At 33.0% G+C, this 25,703-nt stretch overlaps 11 protein-coding genes across 11 annotated transcripts; 4 read left to right on the top strand and 7 right to left on the bottom strand.

The window, feature by feature from the left end:
* Positions 1-344: 344 nt before the first annotated feature.
* On the bottom strand, positions 345-2,153 carry BX664DRAFT_300296 (glycoside hydrolase superfamily; the record flags this gene model as incomplete). Its single annotated transcript, XM_051542334.1, has 8 exons — positions 1,921-2,153; positions 1,750-1,861; positions 1,642-1,693; positions 1,449-1,570; positions 1,339-1,378; positions 1,077-1,254; positions 495-1,001; positions 345-395 (listed from the first exon to the last, which is right to left on the bottom strand). Exons 1-8 carry the CDS (start codon positions 2,095-2,097, stop codon positions 345-347), a joined length of 1,239 nt encoding a protein of 412 aa, XP_051398209.1. The 5' UTR covers positions 2,098-2,153.
* Positions 2,154-2,220: 67 nt separating this feature from the next.
* BX664DRAFT_337802 (uncharacterized protein) lies at positions 2,221-3,745 on the bottom strand. The gene is made up of 7 exons (XM_051546303.1): positions 3,726-3,745; positions 3,529-3,649; positions 3,213-3,468; positions 3,044-3,110; positions 2,800-2,979; positions 2,594-2,711; positions 2,221-2,486 (listed from the first exon to the last, which is right to left on the bottom strand). The coding sequence occupies exons 2-7, from the start codon at positions 3,572-3,574 to the stop codon at positions 2,347-2,349; spliced, it is 807 nt and encodes a 268-aa protein (XP_051398208.1). The 5' UTR covers positions 3,575-3,649; positions 3,726-3,745; the 3' UTR covers positions 2,221-2,346.
* Positions 3,746-4,569: 824 nt separating this feature from the next.
* On the top strand, positions 4,570-6,551 carry BX664DRAFT_316321 (ABC1 family-domain-containing protein; the record flags this gene model as incomplete). The annotated part of the gene is made up of 6 exons (XM_051542714.1): positions 4,570-4,842; positions 4,876-5,067; positions 5,132-5,555; positions 5,627-5,741; positions 5,826-5,845; positions 5,926-6,551. 6 exons carry the CDS (start codon positions 4,570-4,572, stop codon positions 6,549-6,551), a joined length of 1,650 nt encoding a protein of 549 aa, XP_051398207.1.
* Positions 6,552-6,745: 194 nt separating this feature from the next.
* On the top strand, positions 6,746-7,029 carry BX664DRAFT_351571 (uncharacterized protein; the record flags this gene model as incomplete). The annotated part of the gene is made up of 2 exons (XM_051547661.1): positions 6,746-6,831; positions 6,897-7,029. 2 exons carry the CDS (start codon positions 6,746-6,748, stop codon positions 7,027-7,029), a joined length of 219 nt encoding a protein of 72 aa, XP_051398206.1.
* A 480-nt stretch (positions 7,030-7,509) lies between these two features.
* Positions 7,510-8,814, bottom strand: BX664DRAFT_337796 (reduced viability upon starvation protein). Its single transcript, XM_051546302.1, has 6 exons — positions 8,756-8,814; positions 8,618-8,657; positions 8,475-8,548; positions 8,226-8,418; positions 7,992-8,168; positions 7,510-7,921 (listed from the first exon to the last, which is right to left on the bottom strand). The coding sequence occupies exons 1-6, from the start codon at positions 8,764-8,766 to the stop codon at positions 7,652-7,654; spliced, it is 765 nt and encodes a 254-aa protein (XP_051398205.1). The 5' UTR covers positions 8,767-8,814; the 3' UTR covers positions 7,510-7,651.
* Position 8,815: 1 nt separating this feature from the next.
* BX664DRAFT_337793 (Nse1 non-SMC component of SMC5-6 complex-domain-containing protein) lies at positions 8,816-9,982 on the bottom strand. Its single transcript, XM_051546301.1, has 3 exons — positions 9,817-9,982; positions 9,534-9,727; positions 8,816-9,464 (listed from the first exon to the last, which is right to left on the bottom strand). Exons 1-3 carry the CDS (start codon positions 9,962-9,964, stop codon positions 9,048-9,050), a joined length of 759 nt encoding a protein of 252 aa, XP_051398204.1. The 5' UTR covers positions 9,965-9,982; the 3' UTR covers positions 8,816-9,047.
* A 741-nt stretch (positions 9,983-10,723) lies between these two features.
* On the bottom strand, positions 10,724-12,367 carry BX664DRAFT_360618 (uncharacterized protein; the record flags this gene model as incomplete). Its single annotated transcript, XM_051548176.1, has 2 exons — positions 11,831-12,367; positions 10,724-11,766 (listed from the first exon to the last, which is right to left on the bottom strand). The coding sequence occupies exons 1-2, from the start codon at positions 12,297-12,299 to the stop codon at positions 10,724-10,726; spliced, it is 1,512 nt and encodes a 503-aa protein (XP_051398203.1). The 5' UTR covers positions 12,300-12,367.
* A 957-nt stretch (positions 12,368-13,324) lies between these two features.
* BX664DRAFT_300287 (uncharacterized protein) lies at positions 13,325-15,781 on the top strand. The gene is made up of 9 exons (XM_051542333.1): positions 13,325-13,525; positions 13,580-13,767; positions 13,871-13,992; positions 14,061-14,160; positions 14,256-14,496; positions 14,566-14,793; positions 14,865-15,231; positions 15,320-15,468; positions 15,549-15,781. Exons 1-9 carry the CDS (start codon positions 13,415-13,417, stop codon positions 15,564-15,566), a joined length of 1,524 nt encoding a protein of 507 aa, XP_051398202.1. The 5' UTR covers positions 13,325-13,414; the 3' UTR covers positions 15,567-15,781.
* A 780-nt stretch (positions 15,782-16,561) lies between these two features.
* BX664DRAFT_380120 (chitin synthase-domain-containing protein) lies at positions 16,562-20,267 on the top strand (the record flags this gene model as incomplete). Its single annotated transcript, XM_051548882.1, has 5 exons — positions 16,562-17,265; positions 17,367-18,503; positions 18,574-18,806; positions 18,896-19,321; positions 19,392-20,267. Exons 1-5 carry the CDS (start codon positions 16,734-16,736, stop codon positions 20,265-20,267), a joined length of 3,204 nt encoding a protein of 1,067 aa, XP_051398201.1. The 5' UTR covers positions 16,562-16,733.
* A 1,113-nt stretch (positions 20,268-21,380) lies between these two features.
* Positions 21,381-24,380, bottom strand: BX664DRAFT_283572 (uncharacterized protein). The gene is made up of 13 exons (XM_051541602.1): positions 23,930-24,380; positions 23,730-23,866; positions 23,564-23,668; positions 23,372-23,485; positions 23,213-23,258; positions 23,034-23,128; positions 22,815-22,960; positions 22,557-22,757; positions 22,366-22,491; positions 22,134-22,286; positions 21,907-22,032; positions 21,679-21,814; positions 21,381-21,555 (listed from the first exon to the last, which is right to left on the bottom strand). Exons 1-13 carry the CDS (start codon positions 24,258-24,260, stop codon positions 21,409-21,411), a joined length of 1,863 nt encoding a protein of 620 aa, XP_051398200.1. The 5' UTR covers positions 24,261-24,380; the 3' UTR covers positions 21,381-21,408.
* A 307-nt stretch (positions 24,381-24,687) lies between these two features.
* BX664DRAFT_380119 (acyl-CoA N-acyltransferase) lies at positions 24,688-25,406 on the bottom strand. The gene is made up of 2 exons (XM_051548881.1): positions 25,233-25,406; positions 24,688-25,147 (listed from the first exon to the last, which is right to left on the bottom strand). The coding sequence occupies exons 1-2, from the start codon at positions 25,358-25,360 to the stop codon at positions 24,778-24,780; spliced, it is 498 nt and encodes a 165-aa protein (XP_051398199.1). The 5' UTR covers positions 25,361-25,406; the 3' UTR covers positions 24,688-24,777.
* Between the last annotated feature and the right edge of the window lie 297 nt (positions 25,407-25,703).

Genomic DNA, 25,703 nt, shown 5'->3' with positions numbered 1-25,703 from the left:
AGTTTATGGTTTACACGTTGAACTATACCACCCAAAAAAAAAAAGAATTGGAAAGATTGGAGTAAATTAACTAAACTTAAAATGACAAGTAATAAAATGATCATCATACCATTATCACACATCCCCCGCTTCATTAATGATATTATTTGGTGACCTATATGGTAAACGTATCATTTAATAGATATTCTATGATGACTAGAAAGAAAAAAGAGAACAGACAATAAAAACGATTCTTTATTGAAAGAATAAATACTAACTAATAAACTGAATAAAATAAGTACGCATCAAATAAAAGAAACGCATAGAGAGGGGATAGGTTTGGTTGAGAGAGAGAGAGACTAGATTTATTGACGTACAGCTTGCATGGCAGATAACAAAGAGTTGTTAGCATCATCCTATATTATTATTATTATTATTATTATTATTATTATTTTAAAAAAAAGGCCAATGAGTTTTGATTTACAGGTTACTTTTTTTTTTTTTTTTTTTTTTACCATTTCCAAAGACCAGAGCATCAAACCACCCAATTTATTCTGGACGACATAAGAAGCCTTGAGCTTAAGAGAAGCAGGGTTGTCAAAGGTAAGCATAGTCTTCTTAGCGGAATTATAAGCATAAGGAGTGGAAGTCTTGTCATCCCAAAAGGTAGTCCAGGAAGATTGATTGTTTTGGATACCATCAGCGACAATGGAACGGTATTGGTATTCACCAGAATAAGTAGCAGTAGCACCAGGACAAGGATCAGCACCTTTTTCATCATATTGATCACCTTGGATTTGAGTTTTACCAGAAAAGGGGACGTTTTCTGAACTAGCTGTGACCGGTTGACTGACAGCAGCAAGATAACCATAGAAAGGACAACCCACCACTAACTTGTTGCCAGGGAAACCAGCATCCGTCCATTGTTGAATTGCTTGGTCCACACTGCCTTCATCACCACCATTCTTCAATGCCGAATTGGAGCTAGTTGTAGGATTCCACATACCTGCTAAATCATAGACCTATATCATAGATGATGGTCAGTGATCATCCATTGTTTTCCTTTTTTTTTTTTTTTTTTTTTTTTTTTTTTTTACCATGATGTTCAAGTAATCAACAGTAGTACCCCATGAAGAATCAAGATAAGAGGAAGGACTTTGGCTACTATCAAAGAAAGGAGCAGTGGCTACAGCAGCTGTGATCAATTTGTTATCACCCAAACGTTGACGTAAATTCTTCATCAGAGATAAAAAGTTGTCAGTATCGGCAGAGTTACTATTTGAACAGAAAAAAAGAATTGAGTTGAGCGTTTTTTTTTTTTTTTTTTTAAAAAAAAAGATATGTGATGATAGACTTTACATTGAATTACATGCTACACCATTGGGACTATTGGGATATTCTATAATTAAAATATATTAGAACATTGATTGGTAAAGAAACAGAAAAAGAAATATATATACATGTTTTACCCCAGTCAATATCAATACCATCCAAGTTGTAATCAGCAACAGCCTTTTCAAGAATAGCAGCAAAAGCATCACGAGAAGCGGAGGTACGTACCAAGGTTGAAAAATGAAGGGAACCAGTCCATCTATGGAAAAAAAGAAAAGGAAGAAAAAAGAGTCAGATACTTTATTTGGGAAAACATCATTTAACATTTACCCTCCGACACTAAGACTGATAGTCTTGTTGTTACTATGAGCTTCACTGACAACTATATCAAAAAAGAATTTAGTAAAAAAGATGATGAAGAATATAAACGGTACTTACCATTTTTAAGTTGAGCAGTATCGAAAGAACCAAGAGCACCAGTTTTATCAGGAATACCGAAAGCATAGTAAACATGATCCAATTTGGACCAAGCGATCTTGGAAGGAAGGGCCTATAAAAAGATAAGAAAAGGTTATGATGATTTGAAATGAGATCATTACTATGGATTACCCAATCAGTGACATAAGCAGCCAGTTTCACATTAGAAGCTGCTTTTGTAGGAGCAGAAGAAGTAGGAGGAGTTTTGTGTGTAGAACCATGAGAACCATGATGGGAATTCTTGCCAGAAACCACTACCGATGTAGCGAATAGGGCAATCACAATCGCCTTCAAGGAAAAAGTTTTCATATAAAGTAAAGAAAGGAAAGGGGAATAAAGTAAAGAAGAAGAAAAAAAAAAAAGAAAGAGGAAAAAAAAAGAGTTAATTTTATAGGTAATACATAAAGGAACAAAGTTTATTTCATCATCATCAAAAAAAAAAAAAATGACACTAAACTAATAACCCTAGTAACCACCACCAAAATATTCTACAAAAGTATAAAATAATAAAAAAAAAAGGGTCGCATTTATTTGTACTACAAAGTACAAAGAATCCAATTATGTCGATCGTCGTTTGAATGGTACTCGTTTGTGATCTTTGTTGGCATTCTTTTTTCGTCGTTTTTCCAATATTCGGTCCATACGTTTTTCTCCAAGTTGATTGTATTTGTCTACCAATTCCAATTTTCGTTTTTCAGCTATAAAAAAAAAATGGAAGAAAGCATGAGATCATGGTTACCAACAAGTTTTTTAAGGTTTTCATAAATGAAGTGCATTTTTAGTAGCCGACTGTTTAAAAACTTACATTTCTTCAAAAAGTAGGGTTGTTTGCCTTGTTTGACCAAATCCGCTTCTACTTTCTTTCTTTCTCTTGCCAAAGCTTGTTTTCTTTTCATATCTGCTGCCGCCATTTCTTTCGATTTCTATAACGTAATAAATAATAATAAGGAATCACAAGACACATAGTAAGTAATCATATAACGTAATAAAACCGAATCCCACGTTACTTACCATACTAGTCAAAGTTGCTTTGATTCGTGCCTTTTCTTCCGGATCCTTCACCTTATGTAATCGAGCCATTAATGCTTTTTGTTCATCTTGTCTATAATCAGTAAGGAATCCATATGATTTTTCAAATAAGTCTTCATTCAATTGTCCAGACAACTTATCAAAACGGGGATCTCGTCGTTTCTAATAAATAAATAATTCATCATTTATTATCATACCAGTATTTTTTTTTTTTTTGGTTTCTTACCGTTGCGGCTGTTTCTACTACATCTCTAAATCGGCTTACTTTTCGTTTGGATGACATTTCCATTGGACTAGAATAAAATAACAATAATAATAAAAGTATGAATAAAAAAAAATCATCTTTTATCAAAAAGAAAAGTATGATCCTTTTTTTTTTTTTTTTTTTTTTTTACCTGTGTTTATTTGTTCGTTTCATATCTTCTTTTTTCATACGATTCCGAGTTCCCTTTAATTTACTGGCTGCATTTTTGATATCTTGAATGATTTGTGCTTTGGATACTTTTTTATTGTTGTGTCGACTTGTTGGATCATCTTGATTGTCATCACTGTCGTCATTATCGTTATTATCTTGTCTGGCTAACTTGAAATCCTTCATACCCATTTTGCTTTTGATTTCAGCTAACTGTTCAAATGACACATGAGCAAGACCTAAAAAAAGTAATGGAGGATGAGTCAAAGATCTGTTTCTTTTTTTTCATCGTTACTTACTTCTTTTCAATTTTTCTAATTTTGCTGCTTGAGATGCCTTGTCCATGTGATCATCACTTTCTTCGTCTTCCTCTTCTTCTTCTTCTTCTTCTTCTTCTTCTTCACTGGTATCATTGGCTACCTATAATATCAAAGTATATCAAGTAAACAGGGAGTAATTCTTTTTTATAGATCGATCTATTGGATAAATGTCTTACTTGTTGTTCTTCGTCATCGGTATAGTCGAATCCATATTCTTCATCATCGTGTTCTTCTTCTTCTTCCGATTGAGCATACATCACTTGTTGCTTTGATTTGTGAGGTGCCATGCTCGTTAACAACGTTATGCGGAAAAACGAAAGGTAGAATAACAGAAAGAAATAAAAAAAAGTCGAGAAGAAAAACTTTTTTTTTTGCCAGGTTTTTAAAATGCCGCGTAGAGGAGCATTTAAGGTAGGTGAAGCAGGATACTGTTTTTTTAGAAGAATTAGCGGAATAGATAATTACTGTAAATAATATGGTTTGCAAGTAATAAAATGAGTGATTTGCATTGTATTGATTGTACCAAAAAGAGAATATAAAAAAAAAAGAATAGAAAAAGAAATATGATAATTAAAGTCTTACTTTTTTTTTAATACTTCCAACCAAAGTTTTAAACGTCGCAGGTTTTTGCTACCTGGGTTAAGCATATAGAGCTCAGACATAGAAAGAATGGAATGATACTAAGAATAAAAAGGGAGGTGTGAATTCTTTTTTTTTTTTTTTTTAATCAGTGATCGGATGATGATGATTACTTTTCATTGATGATAAAAAAAAAAAGTGATGATAAACAATGCAGAAAAAAAAAAAAAGAACAGGTTTTATTGTTGAGAACGGTTAAAATTATTGATTTAACTATGATCATTAAGAAGATTATAATAAGAAAGTATCTATTGATATCATTAATCATCAGTCGTCCATTTCCGTAATAAAAGAATCACCGCAAATATATTTACAGAAAAAAAAATCAGTTAATTTTTTTTTTCTTTACTCCTTTTTTTTTTTTTTTTCTCTTCAAATGTCATGATGCAACACCTATCACTCTTGAAGGGTGTTCGAATAATCCGTGTTCTTTCCTTTTCCAACCAACGGTGTCTTTATACCATCCCTTCTGTTACATCTACAAAAGCCAGCGACAACACTCCCATTCAACTTCTACTCTCTGTTTGGACAAAGCGTACAGCCGTGGGCGCCACCTTGACAGCCGTTTCTTATTACTGCTACGAACATTCTTCCTATGGTGCATCTTTTCGTCATTCAATGCAAGCCATCCATCGTGTCAGCCAGGCCACCTGGGTAGGGATCCGAGTTGCTCTAGATTATCAATAGTTTTACTTGACATGCCAATACCATGACTACGATGGTGCAATGGTGGATTTGGAGAAGAAAAAATGTCATTTGAGAGCTGCACAACGAGTACTGGAAGGATTACAACGACTTGGTGGGATCTATGTGAAATTGGGAAAACACGTGTCAGCGATGAAGTATATCTTACCTTTGGAATGGACAACTACGCTAGCGGTACTACAAGATTCGATGTGACCCTACTAGTTCTCGTGATGAATTAGAACAGTAATTTTTACAGGATCATGATGGACAATGGGTAGACGATATTTTTGATTGGTTTGACTGGGATCATCCTTTAGGTGTGGCGTCTTTAGCTCAGGTGCATAAGGCCAAGTTGAAATCAACAAAAACGGAGGATGGGTTGGTGGTCGCTGTCAAATTACAACACCCTCGATTGGATGAATTTTATCAAATGGATATGGATACTGTCTCTGTATTACTCGATTTGATCACATGGACGTTCCCGGATTTTGGTTTTCAATGGATTTTGCAAGAAATGCAAGAAGCTTTACCTCAGGAATTGGATTTTGCCCATGAAGCTCGTAATGCTCAACAAGTAATGTCTAATTTTGATCATGATCAACGTGTCAATGGGGATCCTCCTACAGCTTTGGTAGTGCCTTGTATCATTTGGGCTCAACGTCGTATTTTGTGTATGGAATGTAAGTTTCTTTTTTTTTATTATTATTATTATTATTATTATTATTTATTTTCTATAACTTTTCATTTCTAGTTATAGAGGGTGCTCGACCTGATGATTTACAATTCATGGAAAAACACAAGATTGATCCTGGTCAAGTCTCTGCGGAAATCACCACCATTTTTTCTAAAATGATGTTTTTGCACGGGTAAATCTACAAACAACCAAAAATATTCTTTCACATACTAAAACAATAGATTTATCTTTTTTTTTTTTTTTTTTTTTTTGATAGCTTTGTCCACTGTGACCCACGTAAGTCCTTTTTTTTTTTTTTTTTTTTTATGTAAATCAATACAAGCCTACTGATTATCTTTTTTTTTTTTGGCCAACAGATCCTGGAAACATATTGATTCGACCTCGAGTAACTGGAACAACACATCATAGAAAGAACTTTGATATTGTATTACTGGATCATGGATTATACTGGACACTTGAACACAATACATGGACGGATTATGCTCACTTGTGGACGTCATTGATTCGCGGTGATGAAAAAGGAATTCGGTTTTATGCAGATAGATTGGGATGTCGTGCACAATCACATCGATTATTTGCTTCTCTTCTCACGGGCCGTGAATGGCATACGATCGAAGCGGCGAACTTGTCCTCTTACCGAACTGCTACAGAAATGGAACGTGTATCTGGTCGAACAGGATTATTCTTGCATAAAATTGCTGCTATTTTGGCCACTTTACCTCGCGCGGTATTATTACTCTTGAAAACATCAGATCTTTTACGCCACTTGGATGAAACTTTACGAAATAATTCCTCTTCCAATGCTACCTATGTGATCATGGTACATTATTGTGCTCGTGCGGTGTGGTTAGATACGAAAACAACTCTTGGCAAAAAGCTGGATTCATTACGTCGTTCTGGATCATGGTCTTCCTATTTTACTTTGTTTCTTGATTATTGTCTTGCTTGGTGGTCATATCACTCATTGGACTGGTCCTTATGAATTTATATTTGGAAATGATACTAGGTAATAAAAAAAATAGGACAAGTATGTATGGATTTGCACATGACAATGATACGAAAAGTTTGAAACTGCGACTATTTATTTCGGTTGGATGTTTTTTTTTATTTCTCACTTCTTTTTCTTTCTATTTTTTTTTTTTTTTTTTTTATTATTCTTAATATTTATTTATGACCATGTGGGGAAAACTTGTCCATTTGACTGCCGATGCTGTACTTGTTTCTACTGTTCTAGCTGGTATCAAACGAAACACTGGATTACAGTAAGTAGAAAAGAAAAAGAAATCAGGTGACAGTTTTTATTCATTCTATATAAATTGATGTTTAGACCTAAAGTAGCCACTATTGAAAATGATGATCTCCAATCCTATGTACAAAAGTATTTGAATGTTGGTGAATGGGTATTGGATAACAGTATTGTGTACATGAACAACTCTTCCTATTTTGAACGCAAGAACTGAAGAACAACAATGGTAAGGAGATGAACACAAGGGGCCGGTATACAAACTGATCAAACGATATTAATATACTTGTCCATTTTGTAGATGCTACTGGTGGATATCTTATACAAAGCGAGACGAAATAATATATTGTGTATAGAATCCTTACTAGTTGTATTTTTAGTTTAGCATATACATATTATATCATTTTGGATGTTTTTTTTTATACATTTATATCTATCTATAGAAAGGATCAATAAAAGAAAGGGGATGATAAGTTGATGATTATCTCTTGTTGACCCTATGGATTTTGTTCCAAGTATTTTGTCTTTAAGTATTTGTCTTTGATCTATTACATTATACTGTGAAAGAATCGATAATATGGAGAAAATGATTTGCATACGGAACGGGTGAATGTGGATGATTCATAAAAAAAAAAAAATTGAGTATATCGGAAGAAAATCCGTCGATTTGTTTCCATTTTGAGTCATAAAGGAACAAGCCGTTTTTTTATTATTATCATTGGTATGCATATGTATCTTTGAGAATAATGTTAATAAAAATGATCAAAAAGAAAAAAAAATACTAATAATAATAACAACCATAATAATAAATAATAAAGGATGCGATAGAGAGAGAGGAATCATACGTTGCCACAAATAGAAAGATCACGCATTTGTTGTAAAATATCATGTAGTCGATCATCATTCTCATTTTCACCAGGAAAAGAAGGACGAAGGGATTCCAATTGATCATAGGCGAGTTGACCAACCAATAATTGAGATTTGACCATGGCTTCAAAAGAGGGATCCACATAGGGGACACGAAGTTCAACAATTTTGGGTAAATCACTGATCAGAATAGAATTGATGTTTTCATACATTTCCCTAGCCAAGTTAGCTTCCTTTTCTGCCTACAAAAAAAAAAAAATAAAGAGAATAAATATTCATGTTCCTTATATATATATTTATTTATTTATTTACCGTTGGTAAGCGTTGAGGATCATCACTAGGTCGTTCTATCAGTTTTCTCACTTTGATGCGATGATTATCATAATCCAAGAGTTTCTTTTGTCGTCGTTTGATAGCTTCATTGATGTCAGGAAAATAAGCACAATATCTTGCCCAAGGTTCCACTACCGTGGCGGTATAAGCATCATCCTATCATCATATATAAAATCATGAAGTTGTCATTCTTTTATTTTATATATATATTACCATATCAGATTTCATTTTTGTATCGATTTGTTGAATGGCTTTCTTGTAAGATTGAAAGCAAGAGGTGGATGGCAAATCATCATAGAATTGATCCATAGACTCAACGATTTGTACTTGAGATGATGACACAGCTCTCATGGAATTTTGATACCCTTTTGCTTCTTTTGATAATTTCTCCATACGTTGTTCCAATCTATAGATATTGAGTGAGTTTTATTCCAACTTTTCCTTGTTGTTGTTATGACTTACACTTTGAATCGTTCGTATTCTTCAGCAAATTCATCATCGATAGTCTTGTCTGATATGCCTGTTTTTTGCATGATCTATATATAAAACATCATCAAAAAAAAAGGTGAGTTTTAGATAGGTTATGAAAATATCTTCTCACTTACCGATTGACCAGCTCTATTGAGATTTTTCTTGAATCCTGTTCTACCATGATACGGAAATAAATAGAAAATAAAAAAAAAGGTGAACAAAGGTATATACCATAAAGAGACGTAAAAGAAAAGAGAGAGTAATGTACTCACAAAAAGCTCATTAGTAATATCTTCCAAGATTGTTCAGGTTGAGTTGAAGAAGAAAGAAAAGAAAAAAGGAGAAAAGACATTTTAATTTCACGCCCCCCTTTTCAAATCGACTAAAAAAAAAAAAGTACACGTTTCATGCATCAATCAATGTTCAGTCCGCGTTTGGTAGTACTAAAGGCAAACAAATATAAAAAAAAAGGAAAAAAATTTATTCTATTCAATACAAAAAATATAACTAGACTAAAACAAAGGGGATATATAGAACAAGATGAATATAAAAAAAAAAAAAGACCTAAGAGGCACCTAATCCAAAAGTATTCAAACGAGACCAAGCAGTGGAGCAAGTAGGACAAGTGAGACTTTGTTTATTGACGACAAAGAGTTGTTGTGCACAATGATGATGTAAGCGTACGTTACAAGAACCATTCTCACATCGTTCACCCATGATGATTAAATCTGAACATAAGCTACATTCCTTAATTGCATCACCATATTGTTCGTGAAGATAATCAGTCAATTCCAGAATAGTCCGTGTAGTCATCGTATAAGCACCACCCATTTCCATAATCCATCCATCCTTTACCAATTGATCTAATAAATCTTCTGTACTTTTGGATGTCAATGATGTCGCTGTACGTGGACCTAAAGGAATCGCTACCAGTGATCGTACTGCAAATTCCTCATCGTCTGCCATCACAATCATTTCTATCTATAATATAAAATAAAACGTTTCAAATAAGTTAGTTAGTTTTTTTTTTTTTTTTTTTTTTTCTGTTACCAGTTTTCGTAAATAAGCTATTTGTGTTGGATCATAGTTAGTAGCCATTCGAGCCATATCGTCTTGTTTAGTGTTGATCAATGCAAGTACAGGCTCGCCGTTATGTTGGTGATGAGATCGACGTAATGCAAAATCAAATTCATTGATCCTGTGGTTGATCAAACCTACAAATGCAGCAAAATCAGTCAGTGGCACTATAACCAAAGAAGAAAAAAAAAAGAAAAGAAAAGAAAAGATGAGTTAATAGAAAGACCAAAAAAAAAAGTGAAAGACTTAGATTTACCTTCAGCTAGTTCGCATACTTTTTCTTGAATGGCAATAGCTTTGGATTCTAATAGTATATGATGTGATAACATGGATTGAATAAAAAGGCGATGACTATCATTCCAATCCATAGAAAGACCATGAGAAGACGATGAAGCACTGGCCATGTTGAAGTAATAAAAAAGATATATCAAAAAAAAAAAAGAAAGAAAGAAAGAAAAGGAATAGAACAGAAAGCAACAAAAAAGAAAATTGCGCGCATATTTGACTTTTCGTTTTTTCACTGGCGGTATCCCAAAACACCCACCCTAATAGAAAAAAAAAAAAAGTACCTGAGAGTTCTTACCAGACAACCGATAATGAGGACATATAATGAGCCCTACTGATGACAAATGATTTCAAAAAATGATCCTATGATCATTATAGATGATGATCATCATGGTAGAATATGGATAGAGATCATGACAAAAATCATATTTGAAGATCAACCATCTTGATGATGACGATGATGACTGTTCAAGAGAAATACATTCATCATCATCACAAATTGTTTTATCTTCATTTACTTACGAAATACAACTCATTCTTTTGTTTATGATGATAGACAGAATCTAATATACATACAATAAAAAAAAAAGATAAGACAGATAAAAAAAAAAAGTTAAAAAAAGAAAGAGAGAGATGGAAATCAATAACCAGCTTGGTTTCCATTCACCCTTTCTAATATGGATATAGATATATCTTTATTGAAATATATATGTATATATATATATATATATATATAAGAATGTATTTGAATATAAAACAATGTAAACAAATAATAATAATAGTAAATAATAATAAAAAGGGTGATATATATGTAAGTGTATATATATATATATATATAAACGTTGTGGTAATTGGAAAAAAAGAGATAATCACTAGCATCACATAAATGTAGCTTGCTGTTGCTGTTGCTGTTGCTGTTGCTGCTGCTGTTGCTGTTGCTGCTGCTGCTGCTGTTGTTGTTGTTGTTGTTGTTGTTGCTGTTGTTGCTGTAACATTTGCATATAGTATTGTTGCATTTGTTCAAAAGGTGGAGGAGGTGGATGACGTTGGAAGGAACCAGGAGAAGAATCAGGTGGGAGATATAAAGAAGATAATTTTGGATCCAATAACCATTGATTTAGAGTAGAAGGGGAAGAAGGATGCATGAAACCTTGAAAAGTAGAAACGCCAAAAGAAGAAGCACGAGAAGAAGCTGATGAAGAAGATGACGATGATGAAGAAGATGATGAAGTAGTTGAAGAAGAAGGAGAAGTAGTCAGAAGCTGTTGAGTAGCAGGAGAGGTCATTGTGTTTTTCTTGAAAGTACCAGCCATACAAGAACCAAAATCAGTCATAGTTGAAGAAGAGATTGGTAGAGAAGGATGATCTAAAACAAGAATCTGGTTGGAAGAACAAGAAGATGAAGAAGGTTCAGGTGTTGCAGAAGGAGACAAGGATAAAGGATCACCAAGAGTAGCCAAGGAAGAAGGAGGTAATACCAATTTGGGAGACAATTCCGATACCATAGCCGTAATATCCAGTAAAGCATGCTTCAATGCATCGTAGTTGCCTTGCAGGATATGCATCGTTTCAACACTAGCTTGTTTGTTTTCAGAAAAATCACCACATTGTACCCAAACATTTTCTGTAGAGCGACACATACCAAAACGAACTTGATGTACATCCACTTCCAATTGTCCCATCATTGAATTATTATTATTGTTGTCGATTGTTGTCATTTGTCCAAGTCGAATTTGAATGATTTGATCAAAGTCCAGTTCAATACGAAATTTATGTCCACCATCTTCTACTTGCCATACCATCATACGTTCCAAAGGATGACAATAACATACAAGATCCCATTCATTTTGTAATGTTAAGGACATGAATCTAGCCCAACTACCAATACGTAATGCATTTACAGGAAGAGAGAGTTGAAGTACTAAAATCAAAAAAAAAAATAAATAAATAAAAAAAGTGTAATAATTTTTTTTTTTTTTTTTTACCTTGACGATCAGTTCCTTCGGACATGGCTCTTGTAGGTGGACAAGCGATAAGATCAAATTGTTTTTCAGGTCTTGAACTTGATGATCGAGTTCGAGTATTATAATTTGTTGTTTCTTCATAACGTTGAGGAGTAATCAAAGAACGAAAAGTAGGTTGATATTTTGAAGGAGATCTTGGAGGAGGTTCGATCCAACCAGTACGAACATTTGGTACTAAAGAAGACATACCATGTCCAATAGAATAAGCTTCTGATTTACGAGCTTTAGCCCGTCGATTTTGAAACCAAATTTGAATAGTACGTTCACTGACTTCCAGTTCCCGGGCGAGATTACTACGCATAGCAGCATCAGGTAAAGCATTAGTAACAAATGATTCTTGAAGGACAGCAACTTGACTTGGTTTTAAATGTGTTCGTTTTCGTGTATAAGGCGTTGATGATAAATGAGATGATGGATGACGACGTTGCATTTTTTATTATAATAAACAAAAATAATATCGTGAAACCAGCACTGATATATATATAAATATAAAATAATAAAAAAAAAAGAAAAAAGAAAAAAGAAAAAAAGAAAGAAAGAAAGAATATATAAAAAAAAAGCAAAGACCGCAAGTTTATATAAAAAAAAGGAAAAAGATAAAAAAAATCTAGCCCGATTAGGAAGACTAATGATTCTTAGTGACACAAAAACATTTCAACTTACTGTCAATAACAAGCAGCAATATGCATATTATCTTTTTTTTTTGCCACTTGTTTTATTCTCACTCCTATTTTTTTTCTCTTTAAAATGTCAATTTCCTTTTTTTTTTTTTTTACTCTCTTTGACATGTATTCACTTAAAAAGGATGAATCATATTATTAAATGTATTCTTATCATTTGTTGTTTAAAAAAAAAAAAGAAGAATTATAAGATCTATTGCAAGAAAAAAAAAAGGTCTCCTTAAAGAACCACATGATGAATTGCGTCTTTATTTACCATCTTATTTCATTTCTTTTTATAATCCATCTGCCATCAAACTAACCAAACGTCTAAAGAACCCTTTTTTCTTCCTTCTTGATCATCAACTCCGCTAAGATCATTGGTTTATGCACGAACACGAGAAGAATAAAAAAAAAAACAATGAAAAAGAAGGTCCCTCCCTTTTTTTTCAAAATTGTTTCTTGTAGTCAAATTTATACTACGCAGGTGCGATTCATTCATTTCTTGCATGAACGTGGAGAATCAATTATTTGATCTGATTATTATTATGTTGAAAAGGAAGATGTATTATTATTATTATTATTATTGAGAACTGCAGGAAGTGTGTGTGTGTAAGTATGAGATCCTTTTTTTGACTGGAAGGTTCATAACAAAGCGTCATTTGAAACGCCTGCTATTTTTTTATGTTTGGTTTCCACTAGTGATTATTTTTTTTTCTTTTTTGCCTCCTTCTTTTTTTTTTTTTTTTTGCCTTTTTTTTTTTTTTTTTTTTTTTTTTTTTTCTTTTTTTTTTTTGTCTCCTGAATCCACGCAATACACTGTGACAAATCTTCTTTCATCTACTATATAATAGATACATACATTTATATATATATATATATAATAATGAATGCTCATATATGGACAAGATGTATGAAACGTTATTATGCTACAAAGTCTGTTACTTTAACTGTAGATAAGTTTCCAGGTTATGTTCGTCATCCTCAGTTTAAAAAGGTAAACTATCTTTTTTTTTTATACATTAATTCTAAACTTTTTTTTTTTATAAAGCAAACACAACAAGACTTGAACTATTTTGAATCTATAGTTGGACGTCAAGGATATATCAATGGAAAAGAAGAAATGGTACCTTATAATACTGATTGGATGAATAAGTTTCGTGGTCAATCTCAATTGGTTTTGATGCCTCGTACAACACAACAAGTCTCAGCTATCTTGAATTATTGTCATGATCAAAAGTAGTAGTAAATTAATAATTTGATTTAATCAAAGAGTAGGGTATATATAAAGTGAAATAGTGAATTAATATCATATACTTTTTTATTATTTTATTTTAATTAGTTTAGCCATTGTTCCTCAAGGTGGTAATACTGGACTTGTAGGTGGATCTGTACCTGTTTTTGATGAAATCATTTTGAATTTGAAAAATATGAATCGAATTCGATCTTTTGATAGTGTATCTGGTAAAATAAGAAAAAAAAAATAAGGTTTATCTATATGTATTTTCATATGTATCTTTTTTTTTATATAGGGATTTTGACAGCAGATGCTGGTTGTATACTGGAAGTACTTGATAATTGGTTGGCTGAAAAAGGATATATGATGCCATTGGATCTTGCTGCCAAAGGAAGGTAAAAAAAAAAAAAAAAAAAAAAGAGAGAGAGAAAAAGATATAAGGAGGGAAAAAAAAAATGAAAATTCATGTCATTCATTTACAATTAATTAGTTGTCATATTGGGGGAAATATTGCTACCAATGCAGGTGGATTAAGATTATTACGTTATGGATCCTTACATGGTACTGTACTAGGCTTGGAAGTGGTCTTACCTAATGGAACCATACTCAACAATATGTCTACTTTACGGAAAGATAATACTGGTTTTGATTTGAAACAATTATTTATTGGTTCTGAAGGGACAATAGGTGTAATTACTGGTGTATCCATATTGACTCCTTTAAGATCTAAAGTAAGTTTCAAAATAATATATATATATATATATATTTGAATTGATTTCTTTTTTTTTTTCCTTTTTTAGGCAGTTAATGTTGCTTTGCTTGGTTTGAATTCTTTTGATGATGTTCAGGTGGCATTCAAACAATCTCGTATGGACTTGTCAGAAATCTTATCAGCATTCGAATTCTGGGATATTCATTCTTTCAAAATGTTCAAGAAACATTTTAATCATAAAGAAGTAATGGCAAAGGATTATCCATTTTATATTTTGATTGAAACAAGTGGTTCAAACAAAGATCATGATGATCAGGTAAAAAAAAATAAATTAAAATTTAGTTATTTCATCCTGATTCTTCTTTTTATTATTATTATTGTTATTAGAAGTTGACAAGTTATTTGGAACAAATGATGATAAATGGTATTGCACAAGATGGAGTAGTGGCTCAAGATCAGCAACAAATGCGTGATTTGTGGGGTATTCGTGATGGATTGACAGAAGCTTTAGGTAAAGAACCAGCAGTATATAAATATGATATCTCGATTCCAGTGGCCAAGATTTGGGATTGTACAGAAGATATGCGATATCATTTACAAGCAGGTGGAGTATTTGGTCAGTCGGATTCTCCAGTGATCGATGTGGTGGCTTATGGACATATTGGTGATGGTAATGTTCATTTGAATATTGTTACCAAAGACTTGGATTCAAGAGTGTCGGACTTGATCGAGCCTTATCTTTTTGAATGGGTTGGTAAGGATAAAACAAAATAATAATAAAATAATAAAAAAAAAAGGATAGAGCCCATTCACTCAGAATTTTTTTTTTTTTTTTTTTTTAGCCAAGCATCAAGGTTCCATCAGTGCTGAACATGGCTTAGGTGTAGCGAAAAATGAATTCTTAGGTTACTCAAAATCACCTGAGATGATCGATTTGATGAAAACAATGAAAACAATGTTGGATCCAAAAGGTATCATGAATCCTTACAAGGTAATAAAAAGAAAAGATATATCATTGATCAAAGCCTACCGGAATTTTGACCGTTTCTATCCTTTTTTTTTTTTTAATAGTATCTACCACAGTCATGACCTGGGCTTTTTTTTTTTTTGTTTGCTCAAGATTTTATTTATGGATGAAACTAAGCCGAAAAAGTGATAGTATTTTTACTTTAGTACAACCATTGTTTTATTTTATCCATATTTGTTTATATCAATAAAAAAGAAAAGAAAAAAACTGTTCGTTGTAGTTTATATAAAAAAAGAAAAGCTTAATAGTGACAAAAGATAAGAATAAAAAAAAAAAAACGTGGTTAATATGTGGATGTAGCTATTTATGAATGAATGGGTGGTTAAGAAATGAATTTTTTTTTTTCTTGGTTTGAATCGTATCACGTTTTAATTTCACAGAAATGGCATATCTTTTATAGAAAAAAAAAAGTCAAGTTTTTCCTTCTTTCTTTCATTAAATCATGTTATGAATGATGATTGTATTTTTTATTTTATTAGTTCAATGATGATGATAATAAATAATGATGGGATGATGATAATTTCGGAGATCTTCATCATATCGAATAACTGTTTTGGACAAGCTCAAGTGAAATTTAAGAGCAGGGAGAACAGTCAAGGAGGATACTTTTTGTGTTACTGTTAGTTTTCCGTAAAAGGTAATGGAATGAATTACAAATTTTAGGCTGATTTTCCATTCATTATATAAATATGTGTTTTTTTTTTGTATTCAAAATTGATAATAATAATAATTATTACACGGTTAATTGGCAAAAAATATATATACGTATATATAAGAAAAAAGGGATGATCTTAGATTTCTGAATTGATATATTATGCAGGTACCTTTCAGTTTACTTAGTTTGAGACGGAGATAGTTTTACTTTAATGAATCTAGAACAAGATGGGTTGGGAAGTAGTTTATTCAATGATTTTCTTCCGGAAGTTCAATATTAATGATCAGTTAAAGGATGAACATCACTCTGAACTGGGTTTGAAGCATGTCAAACTCGAGCTTATTGGATGATTTTTTTTATTACTCTTGTTAAAAATAGTTTTTTTTTTTTTTTTTTTTTTTTCTTTATTCTCCCTTTCACTCTTTCCATCCCCCCTTTTTTTTTTCTTTTTCTTTTCTCTCTTTATCTTTTGTGTATCTATAGAAATAAGCAAGAGTTCAACTGGATAGTTTTTTTTTTTTTATATATCCATATTCTTACTTCCATCATATACACTCATTAATATATTACAAGGATGCCAGGACCAGGGCGATATGACAACGTAACTGGATACCCTCCTCATCATCAACAACCACCACAACATCATTATGTAGATACAACAGCTAATAGTACTTCTATTGGACGAAGACCTACTACACTTGGTCGTGCTCCTACTCGACGTATCATTGCAGGTGCTAATAGTAATGTCAATAACGCCAGTCAAGATATTCAACGCGGCCGTACTTTAATTCGACCTGATCGGTACCAAGAACCAGCTCCGCTGATGACAGGCAAACCTCAAACCAGTCGATCCGCTTTTGAACCATGGACTCTACTTTCTCGTATTGTTACTTTTTGGGCTCTTCCTCCTATGTTGAAAGCATGTGGATTACACGATAAAGGAATGCAACAAGCTTGGCGTGAAAAAATTACTTTATGTTTTTTGATCGCTTGTTTGGGTGGCTTCGTTGCTTTTATTACTATTGGTTTATCTACTGTCTTATGTCCTCCTGGTTCTTCAAATAATGCTGCCATTTTTGCTTCTTACAACGATACTTCTGGTGCTTGTAAGTATCTTCTTTTTATTATTATTATTATTATTATTATTATTATTTTATTTTATGATATCTGATCTTTTTTTTTTTTTTTTAATTACAAATATATATAGTTGGTCTGGTCGGGATTCAAGGTTGGCAATTCAATATCTCTACTTATAAACCTACTGGTAGTTCTACCAATTTTTATGATCTTCTTCCTGGTACCGATGTCACTAACAATTTTCTTCACGGTCAAAACTTGGAAGCTTGTACTAATCCTGGTGACTCTACTACAGCTTCTTTTGCAGCAGTGACTCTCAATCCTTGTACTGGTGGAAATTGTGCTCTTGGTCCTTTGAACGACGCTACTTTCAAAACTCTTTCCATATTCAATTCTACTCGACAAGTTGGTTTTGATTGGCAACAAATGGCAAGTCCCAATCTTACTAATTTCCTTGTGGTGGACGGCAATGTACTCAATATGGACCCTTATATGAATACTCACAAAACTGCTCTTGCAAACGATGAATTGGATTCTGTGATACGAACAGTACTGAATCAAACTTTTGCTATGGGTGGACGGGATGCAACCAAATTGATGTATCGTACTTCCGCACTTCAAGCTGCTGTGCCTTGTTTGGTACAAAAATATAGAGCTGGAGCTATTGATAAGGATACACCAGGTTGTTTCATGGCTGCTATTATCTTGTACTGTTCCTTATTGATTGTGGTATCTCTTGTTTTGGCAAGATTCTTGATGGCTTTGATCTTTTCTTGGTTCCTTTCTCGTCGACTCTCTCAAACTCCTCAAGATGTGAACTCTCCTCTTTACAACAATGCTGCTGGTGCTATCTCTGTTGGAGCCGCTGCTGGACGTGGTGGTAAAATGTTCCCTAATCAACAATCTATGGAAATGGCTGATATCAATACTCCCCTCACTGGTGGCTATGGAAATACTCGTGTAGAAATCGGAAATGATTTATATACTGTCATGTTGATCACTTGTTATTCTGAAAATACTGAAGGTATTCGTGCTACCGTTGAATCTCTTTCATCTACCATTTATCCTGATGATCGCAAACTTTTATTCTTGGTTGCTGATGGTATTATTACTGGTCATGGTGAAACGATGTCTACCCCTGATATGTGTTTGGATCTTGTTACTTTTGATAATCCTGCTATGAAGAATCCTGAAGCAAAGGCTTACCTTGCTGTAGCAACTGGTTCCAAACAATATAATATGGCAAAGGTCTATGCTGGTCATTATGGTAATAATTATAATTTTGGAAAGGTTTGACAAAAAAAAAAAAAAAAAACTGATCAACATTCTATTTTTAGTTTGCAAGGGTCACAAGGTACCATTGATTCTTATTGTCAAGTGTGGTGGACCTGCCGAACAAGGAAAACCAAAACCTGGTAATCGTGGTAAACGTGATTCTCAACTTATTCTGATGAACTTCTTCAGCCGTGTCACTTATAACGATCGTATGACGCCCTTGGATTATGAATTATTCCAAAAAATCAAGTATATTACTGGTGTTACTCCTGATCTCTTTGAAGTGGTACTCATGGTAAGTTTCTTTTCTCCCCCTTTTCCTCCTGAATGACGTATGATTGACATTTCTTTTTATTTTTATTTTTATTTTTGGATTATGTATAGGTGGATGCTGATACAAAGGTTTATGATACATCTCTTCGGGTTTTAGTCAATTGTATGGTAAATGATAATTTGATTATGGGACTTTGTGGTGAAACGAAAATTGCCAACAAACGTGATTCTTGGGTGACAGCCATTCAAGTATACGAATACTTTATTTCTCATCATATGGCAAAAGGTTTTGAAGCTGTATTTGGTGGTGTGACCTGTTTACCTGGTTGTTTCTCTATGTATCGACTCAAGGCTCGTAAAGGTGATGGTGATTGGATTCCTATTATTACCAAACCTGAAATTGTACAAGAATATTCCTCCAATACTATTGATACCCTTCATCAAAAGAATCTATTATTACTTGGTGAAGATCGATTCTTGACAACTCTCATGCTTAGAAATTTCCCCTTCCGAAAAATGGTCTTTACTCCTCAAGCTGTAAGTGTCCTTTTTTTTTTTTAATATATAGAAAGAAAATCCTCTTATTTTTTTTTTTAATTTTATTTAGATTTGTAAAACAATTGTACCTGATGAATTCAAAGTACTCTTATCCCAACGTCGTCGATGGATTAATTCTACTATTCACAACTTATTTGAACTTGTATTGGTACGAAATCTCTGTGGTACCTTCTGTTTCTCTATGCAATTTGTAGTGATGATGGATTTAGTTGGTACTTTGACACTTCCTGTAGCTATTATCTTGACTGTAGTATTGATTATCAACATGGCTCGAACTAAAATTACTGACTTTTCGACGGCAGTACCTTTGATTCTCTTGATCATTGTGCTCTTCTCACCGGCTTTCTTGATTTTGATTACGACACGTAAATGGGTATATCTAATGTGGATGGGTGTTTATTTACTTGCTCTACCAGTATGGAATTTCGTGTTACCTGTGTACTCATTCTGGCATTTTGATGACTTTTCATGGGGTGAAACTAGAAAGGTGGAAGGTGAAACTAAGGGCGATGATCATTCCAAGGCTGAAGGACAATTTGATCCATCCAAGGTTCCTTTGAAACGATGGGAAGATTATGAACGTAAACGTATTAGGGCTAACAAACGACGCGAACGAAAGGAAAGACAAATTCGAGAAATGGGACCTACACATTTGACACATGAAGGTGGTATCGATGATGATCGTCGTGGATTATTGGATGATGACAATCAATCAGACGTTTCTGGTGGACCTATGCATTATTTTGATCCTTCCAAAGAAGCCCCTGTCAAATCTGGATCGGGTTATTATCCTTCCTTTACTCCTCAAAGTTCTCCTGCCACTCCTCCAAAACAACAACAATGGCAGCAACCTCCTCCTTCTCATCAACCTCAATTCATGGGTCCTGGACAATATATGGGTACTCCTCCTACTCGACGACAATAGATTTGATTAGGATAGATTTATACATGTCCTTTTGACTCCTCTTTGTTTTTATTGTACTTTTCTTTCCCATTCCTATTATTATCATTATCATTATTATTTCCAGCATACCCCCCCCCCCACACACACACACAACAAACCATCTATCCATTTATTTATTTTATTTTTTTTTTTTTTTACTTTTCTATATATTGACTTCAATAAAGTATCATGGTGTATGTCTTTTTTTTTTCTTTTTAAGTTTATCTAGACAATCAATCATTTCTGCCTTTTGTTTTTTTGTGATACATGCGGTGATAAAAAAAAAAAAAAGAAATTGCTTGGCCTCTCTACTGGGGGTGAATTCATGCATGTTGATAAGAATAGTACTGATACTTTATTGATAATAATATTTGTAAACCTTACCAGGTGAAGTCCTTGTCATCGGATGAATCTGTCAAACAAGGTGATGGTGCCAAAAAAGGAAAGCTTAGCAGTAGACGGGATGATGTATGGTTCTAAAAAACAAAAAAAAAAAAAAAAGAAAAAGCATGAGCCACATCATTTCATATTTTTGATTCAGATTGATAATGGGCACACAGCCATTTTTTTTTTTTTTTTTTTTTTGACGAACAAAAGTACTTTCTACGTATAAGTATCATTCTCTTGACTACAAAGTACGTGCGGATCTTGACTATGGAGCTTTTATTTATCACACGAAAGTCACGTCCACTAAAATGGATCATAGACTTTCATACAAAAAGGGAAATCGTCTTATGCTCACCCTTCTCGATTTGCTTTTCTTAGGTAAAAAAAAATAAACCAAGACTATGAGCCATAGTGATTTCCCCCAATTCTGTTTTTCTGTCTCTTGATATGCCGATAATTTTTATGTTTCTCTTCTTTCTTTTCTTTGTATTGACTTTAGTGTCACCCATTGATCTCTTGTATGTATCTGCTTTTTTTTTTATTGTTCCCATTACTTTAGCTAGTGCAGTAAATTGTATATATCATATTCCAAAAGTCTAGTAAATCATATTCCTTCCAATGTGTTGCGACTGTCGCTTCAGTGAACCCCTTACTAATTGTTATGTTTGATTCTTCCATATAAATCAATGCAATTGGAACCATTTTCACCAAAAAAAAAAAAAAGAGTTTACTTTATTTAAATACGAAAAGCAGACATATCACCAAAATCAACATCATTATCAGATAAGGTATGTAAATGTACGGGAAGTGTAGAGGAATTTGCCAATAGTGCTTTTTCAAGTAGATTCATCACCAGATCTTGCGATGAGCTATTTCGAAGTGCCTATATCAAAAAAAAAAAAAAAAAAAAAAAGGAAGACGAGGTAAATTGGATGAATATGATGATCAAAAGTCTGTAATATATACGTCATCATCATCAACTTGAATGATTTCTTTTTGACTTTACCAATTGATATTCTACTACTGCTTTTGCGTATTTTCCGTATATATGGTATATCATCCCTAGACCAGCATGGACGTTTGAGTTCTGTGCGTTCATAGATAATGCAGACTTGAAGCATCGTAGAGCAAGGTCATATTCTCTATCATATTATAATCAATAGGTGAGTTACTCTTTATCCAGTCAAACAGACATACAAAGTAATGACTTTTTTTTTTTCCCTCTTCTACTTACTTTAGTTTTCGATAAGTATGACCCATGTTTTCCCATATGCTTTCCCAAATTGGACTACTTGGAGCTTGTCCATTTTCTTTCGCCAATGTGAGTGCCTTTTCTAATGAAGTCAAAGATTCTTTGTAACTAAGATCAAAATAATAATAATAAAGTCAATATCAAAAATCTATTTTTTTTTAATATATATCCATGTTCACTTTGATTCTTCCTTTCCTATTTATACCTACTTTTCCACGTTATAATAATAAGCCCCAAATTCAATATATAGATATGGATCATTATCACATCTTTCCAAACTTTTCGATAAATACGTCAGTGCATTTTCCATATCATCTAATTCCATATGTTGAATACCGATGTACATATATGCGAGATGTGACCTAAATAACCATAATAATAAAGAAAAAAAAAGTTATAGCTGATTCCTTTTTACTTGTTAGTTATTTGATCTTTCTTTACCCTGGTACCAGCTTACTACATGTAAGATAAGCATCAATTGCATTATCATGATCATTTTCTGCTGCAAATCCATGTCCAAGTCCAAACCAAGCAGGTTCAAAATGAGAATCCATTGATGTTGATTGACTACATATAACAACAAGAACATTGAGTTCAACTTATACCCTGAAGCAATTCCTTCATCTTATTACCTAAAATATTGTCGGGCTTCTACATATCGATTGATACAAAGATAATATGTTCCAACAGCATGCCATGTAACAGCTTCATCATTCAGTCTATTAACCAATTCTTGAGATAATTCATAAAGTTCACTTTTCATCCTTAGTTCATACAAACAAGTCAAATAGATAGGGAGACACCTTCGGTAAAGTCCATCCATTTTCCTTATTCTACAAAGATATATAATAGTTCAATGATAGCCATCTTAAAAATCCTTTGATACTTACTTTTCACACATCTTGAGGCATTCCTCGTATTTTCGTGCAGATAATAATGTTTCCGCTGTACTTTGCATAACATCCAAACTATTGGCTAGTCGATAATCCACCTCAGTTCTATATTGTGCAGAGGCAATATCATTTTTGTGAGAGTACTGTTTATTAAAAAAAAAAAATACAATAAATGAATAAAAACATTTACAGATAGATTCATTCAAAATTCGTTACCCTTTTCAGTTGAAGCATATAAAGATCACGGAAAAAATCAGCATCATTGTTTTGGCATTGAGTATCGTATGGTAAAGTCATGATAAATTCCCATTCTATATAAAAATGAATGAAAACCATAAGAATCAACACACAACACTATGTTCCTATCTTTTCTTTTTTTTTAAAAAAAATCTTACCTGCTTTTTCTTCCAACATATTGTGTCTAACAAGAGCTTCCAGAGCCTAAACAACAACAACAACAACAACAATAATAATAATAATAATAAGATAGATCAATCCAGTGAATACATTGATTTTCGAGTTCATATTCTTTTTCATTCCCATCTTATACTTACATCATAACATTTCACATCCACTGTCAATGCCTCTTTGAAACATTTTTTTGCCTTGATTGTTTCCTTCAACTGTAAATAAGCATTACCTCGAGCATAACACATGATGGATTCCAGCTAAAAACAAATAACAACAAAGTAGATCAAAACACTGTTTCCTCTTTTTTTTTTTTTTTTTCTTAATCATTCATTTACCTTGATACTTCCATCAACATTGTCGTTGTGTGTAAAGTCCTTATCTACAAATGGATTATCATGTCCCAAATAATCAAGAGCATCTTGAAAATGTTCTAATGCCATCTATAAAGAATAAAGTTCATTCGATCATCTTTCTGCAATATTTATACAAACACATACTTACAGCACATAGTCCAGCAAGATAACGACATTGTACACTTTTGTTGAGAGTTTCTTTCTTGTTCAATAAATCTAATGCTTGCTCATATTGTTGAGATTGATAATAAGCTTGAGCTAGACAATAAACGTCATTGGTATCATCTAAAATAATAATTAAAAAAAAAGATCGATAATGGATTCTTTGTGATTTCTTTTTTAACTTACTTGTCATTGCCATGACCTTTTCAGCAAAAAAGATAGCTGATTGAGTCAAGTGTTGTTGTTGAGCATCGTGTCGTAACATTCGTAGTCGATCTTCTCTTGAATTGTTGTTGTTGTTGATTTGATGGAGAAAATTGAATCCAGCACTTGGCATAGAAAGATCACTTAGTAAATTTCGACGAGCAAGATGTTTAGCTACTATAGAGTCGTCATTATTGCGTGAATTGTCGTAAAGTGAACTATCAGCAGTAGGAGAACCAAAGACATCCAGGAATCCTGAACGTTGTTGTCGCCGTTGATGTCGTAAGAATCGTGTATCAGGACTTCCCATCATACTACTACTATTACCAATACCACTGTTTCCACCAGCTTGTAAAATAGAGAAATCATGAGTCGATGTGTTGGGACTGTTATTATTATTATTATTATTATTATTATTATTATTATTATTATTGTTGATACTGGAGGTAAGATTCAAGGCAGACGTGCGTGGTCCAATGGGAGAAACTGATTGGCCCCTGTTGCCAAAAGAGGTTATTCGTGCGCTATCGTTATAAGGTGAGCTTTGTTGTAATAATGGTCGTCGGTTAGATGGCATTCAATGATGAAAAAAAAAGAAGGAATTGTAAAAAGAAAAAAATAGAAAAAAAGAGAGAACGAGAAAAAAAATGGGGGCTATCTCTTTTCCTACAAAAAAAAAAAAAAATCATGCTGGTTTCAAGTCACGCCCATATCGCGTTCAGGAATTGGTAAAAAAAAAAAAAATGGAATCAATGTCAAAATTTATTATAAAAAAAATATGTAATAAGTTTGTCTATATAGTCAATATTAGATGATAATAAAAAACTACACTAATTTTTACCAACACCACGATGCCACATGCGGATATGAGGAGTACCATCTTCCAAAAAAGTCTGTTCATCACCCTTTTCTACGGCAAAACCCAGTCGTTCATAAAAGCCTTGTTTATCGTATTGAGCATGGATTACAATTGCAGTCATTCCTCGGTCAGCTGCATCCTTCACTACTGTTTGCACCAATTTTTTACCTAGGGAGAGTCCACGAGCTTCAGAAATAACGGCCAATCGTCCAAGTTTACCAACAGTTTCAGATACTGTGATCAGTCGTACGGTACCTACAGGGACGTCATGTTCTACTTGACCATTTTCTAAAGTCTTGTCACATTGTACCAGCCAGACGTAACTCTTGTCATTATATTCGCTAATAATATATAATATAAGTTAGTACCTCTTAACTAATTTTGTCAGTGTGAGTCACACAAAATAATAACTATAATAAAACTTACTCATCCACTTCGGTATATAGAGGATATTTTTGTTCATCAACAAAGACAGTAATACGAACTTTCATTGACTTTTCAAAATGATCTTCAGTAGTAGCTGCTAAAAATACAGGATTAGTGTAAGTAGCCATGCTGGGACTAATAGAAAGAAAGAAAGGCGAAGAAACCAAAAGAACGAAAAAAAAAAAAAAAAAAAAAAAAAAGCTTTTTTAGATATCAATCGGCATTTGAAATGGTAAGGATTACTTCCGTAGCAACGGATCTATGCATCCGTAGAATCTAACAAGAGAAAGAGAAAGGTTGGTGATTGACATTTTTGAGTGAAAAATGATTCGGGTCGGAAAGGTAATCATCATAGAATAGATTATTTAGAAAAGAAATCCTGGGGTTGAGGGATTTTGCGAATAAGAAAAAAAAAAAAAACGTGACATGTTACACAATTAACATGATCGACCATTATTTTTGATATTTGCC

This window comes from Halteromyces radiatus (genome assembly GCF_025201355.1).
Source record: "Halteromyces radiatus strain CBS 162.75 chromosome Unknown BX664scaffold_6, whole genome shotgun sequence".
NCBI classification, from domain to species: Eukaryota; Fungi; Mucoromycota; class Mucoromycetes; order Mucorales; family Cunninghamellaceae; genus Halteromyces; species Halteromyces radiatus.
This window is presented reverse-complemented; position numbering and strand designations above follow the sequence as displayed.

What these genes read in the sequence shown, in the direction of transcription:
- BX664DRAFT_337793 (XM_051546301.1), bottom strand. Translation starts at nt 9,964, where the DNA reads ATGGCCAGTGCTTCATCGTCTTCTCATGGTCTTTCTATGGATTGGAAT. An exon ending in AGTATGCGAACTAGCTGAAG is followed by an intron (nt 9,728 to 9,816) that starts GTAAATCTAAGT and finishes CTTTGGTTATAG; the next exon opens with TGCCACTGACTGATTTTGCT. An exon ending in TAGCTTATTTACGAAAACTG is followed by an intron (nt 9,465 to 9,533) that starts GTAACAGAAAAA and finishes TTTATATTATAG; the next exon opens with ATAGAAATGATTGTGATGGC.
- BX664DRAFT_337796 (XM_051546302.1), bottom strand. An exon ending in TCAATAGAGCTGGTCAATCG is followed by an intron (nt 8,549 to 8,617) that starts GTAAGTGAGAAG and finishes TTTTATATATAG; the next exon opens with ATCATGCAAAAAACAGGCAT. An exon ending in CAAAAATGAAATCTGATATG is followed by an intron (nt 8,169 to 8,225) that starts GTAATATATATA and finishes ATATGATGATAG; the next exon opens with GATGATGCTTATACCGCCAC.
- BX664DRAFT_337802 (XM_051546303.1), bottom strand. Translation starts at nt 3,574, where the DNA reads ATGGACAAGGCATCTCAAGCAGCAAAATTAGAAAAATTGAAAAGAA. An exon ending in TAGTAGAAACAGCCGCAACG is followed by an intron (nt 2,980 to 3,043) that starts GTAAGAAACCAA and finishes TTTATTTATTAG; the next exon opens with AAACGACGAGATCCCCGTTT. An exon ending in ACCCTACTTTTTGAAGAAAT is followed by an intron (nt 2,487 to 2,593) that starts GTAAGTTTTTAA and finishes TTTTTTTTATAG; the next exon opens with CTGAAAAACGAAAATTGGAA.
- BX664DRAFT_300287 (XM_051542333.1), top strand. Translation starts at nt 13,415, where the DNA reads ATGAATGCTCATATATGGACAAGATGTATGAAACGTTATTATGCTACA. An exon ending in ATCTTTTGATAGTGTATCTG is followed by an intron (nt 13,993 to 14,060) that starts GTAAAATAAGAA and finishes TTTTTTATATAG; the next exon opens with GGATTTTGACAGCAGATGCT. An exon ending in GATCTTGCTGCCAAAGGAAG is followed by an intron (nt 14,161 to 14,255) that starts GTAAAAAAAAAA and finishes ACAATTAATTAG; the next exon opens with TTGTCATATTGGGGGAAATA.
- BX664DRAFT_380119 (XM_051548881.1), bottom strand. Translation starts at nt 25,360, where the DNA reads ATGGCTACTTACACTAATCCTGTATTTTTAGCAGCTACTACTGAAGAT. An exon ending in CTATATACCGAAGTGGATGA is followed by an intron (nt 25,148 to 25,232) that starts GTAAGTTTTATT and finishes ATATATTATTAG; the next exon opens with CGAATATAATGACAAGAGTT.
- BX664DRAFT_283572 (XM_051541602.1), bottom strand. Translation starts at nt 24,260, where the DNA reads ATGATGGGAAGTCCTGATACACGATTCTTACGACATCAACGGCGACAA. An exon ending in GAAGCCCGACAATATTTTAG is followed by an intron (nt 22,492 to 22,556) that starts GTAATAAGATGA and finishes TGTTATATGTAG; the next exon opens with TCAATCAACATCAATGGATT. An exon ending in TATTATTATAACGTGGAAAA is followed by an intron (nt 22,033 to 22,133) that starts GTAGGTATAAAT and finishes TTTTGATCTTAG; the next exon opens with TTACAAAGAATCTTTGACTT.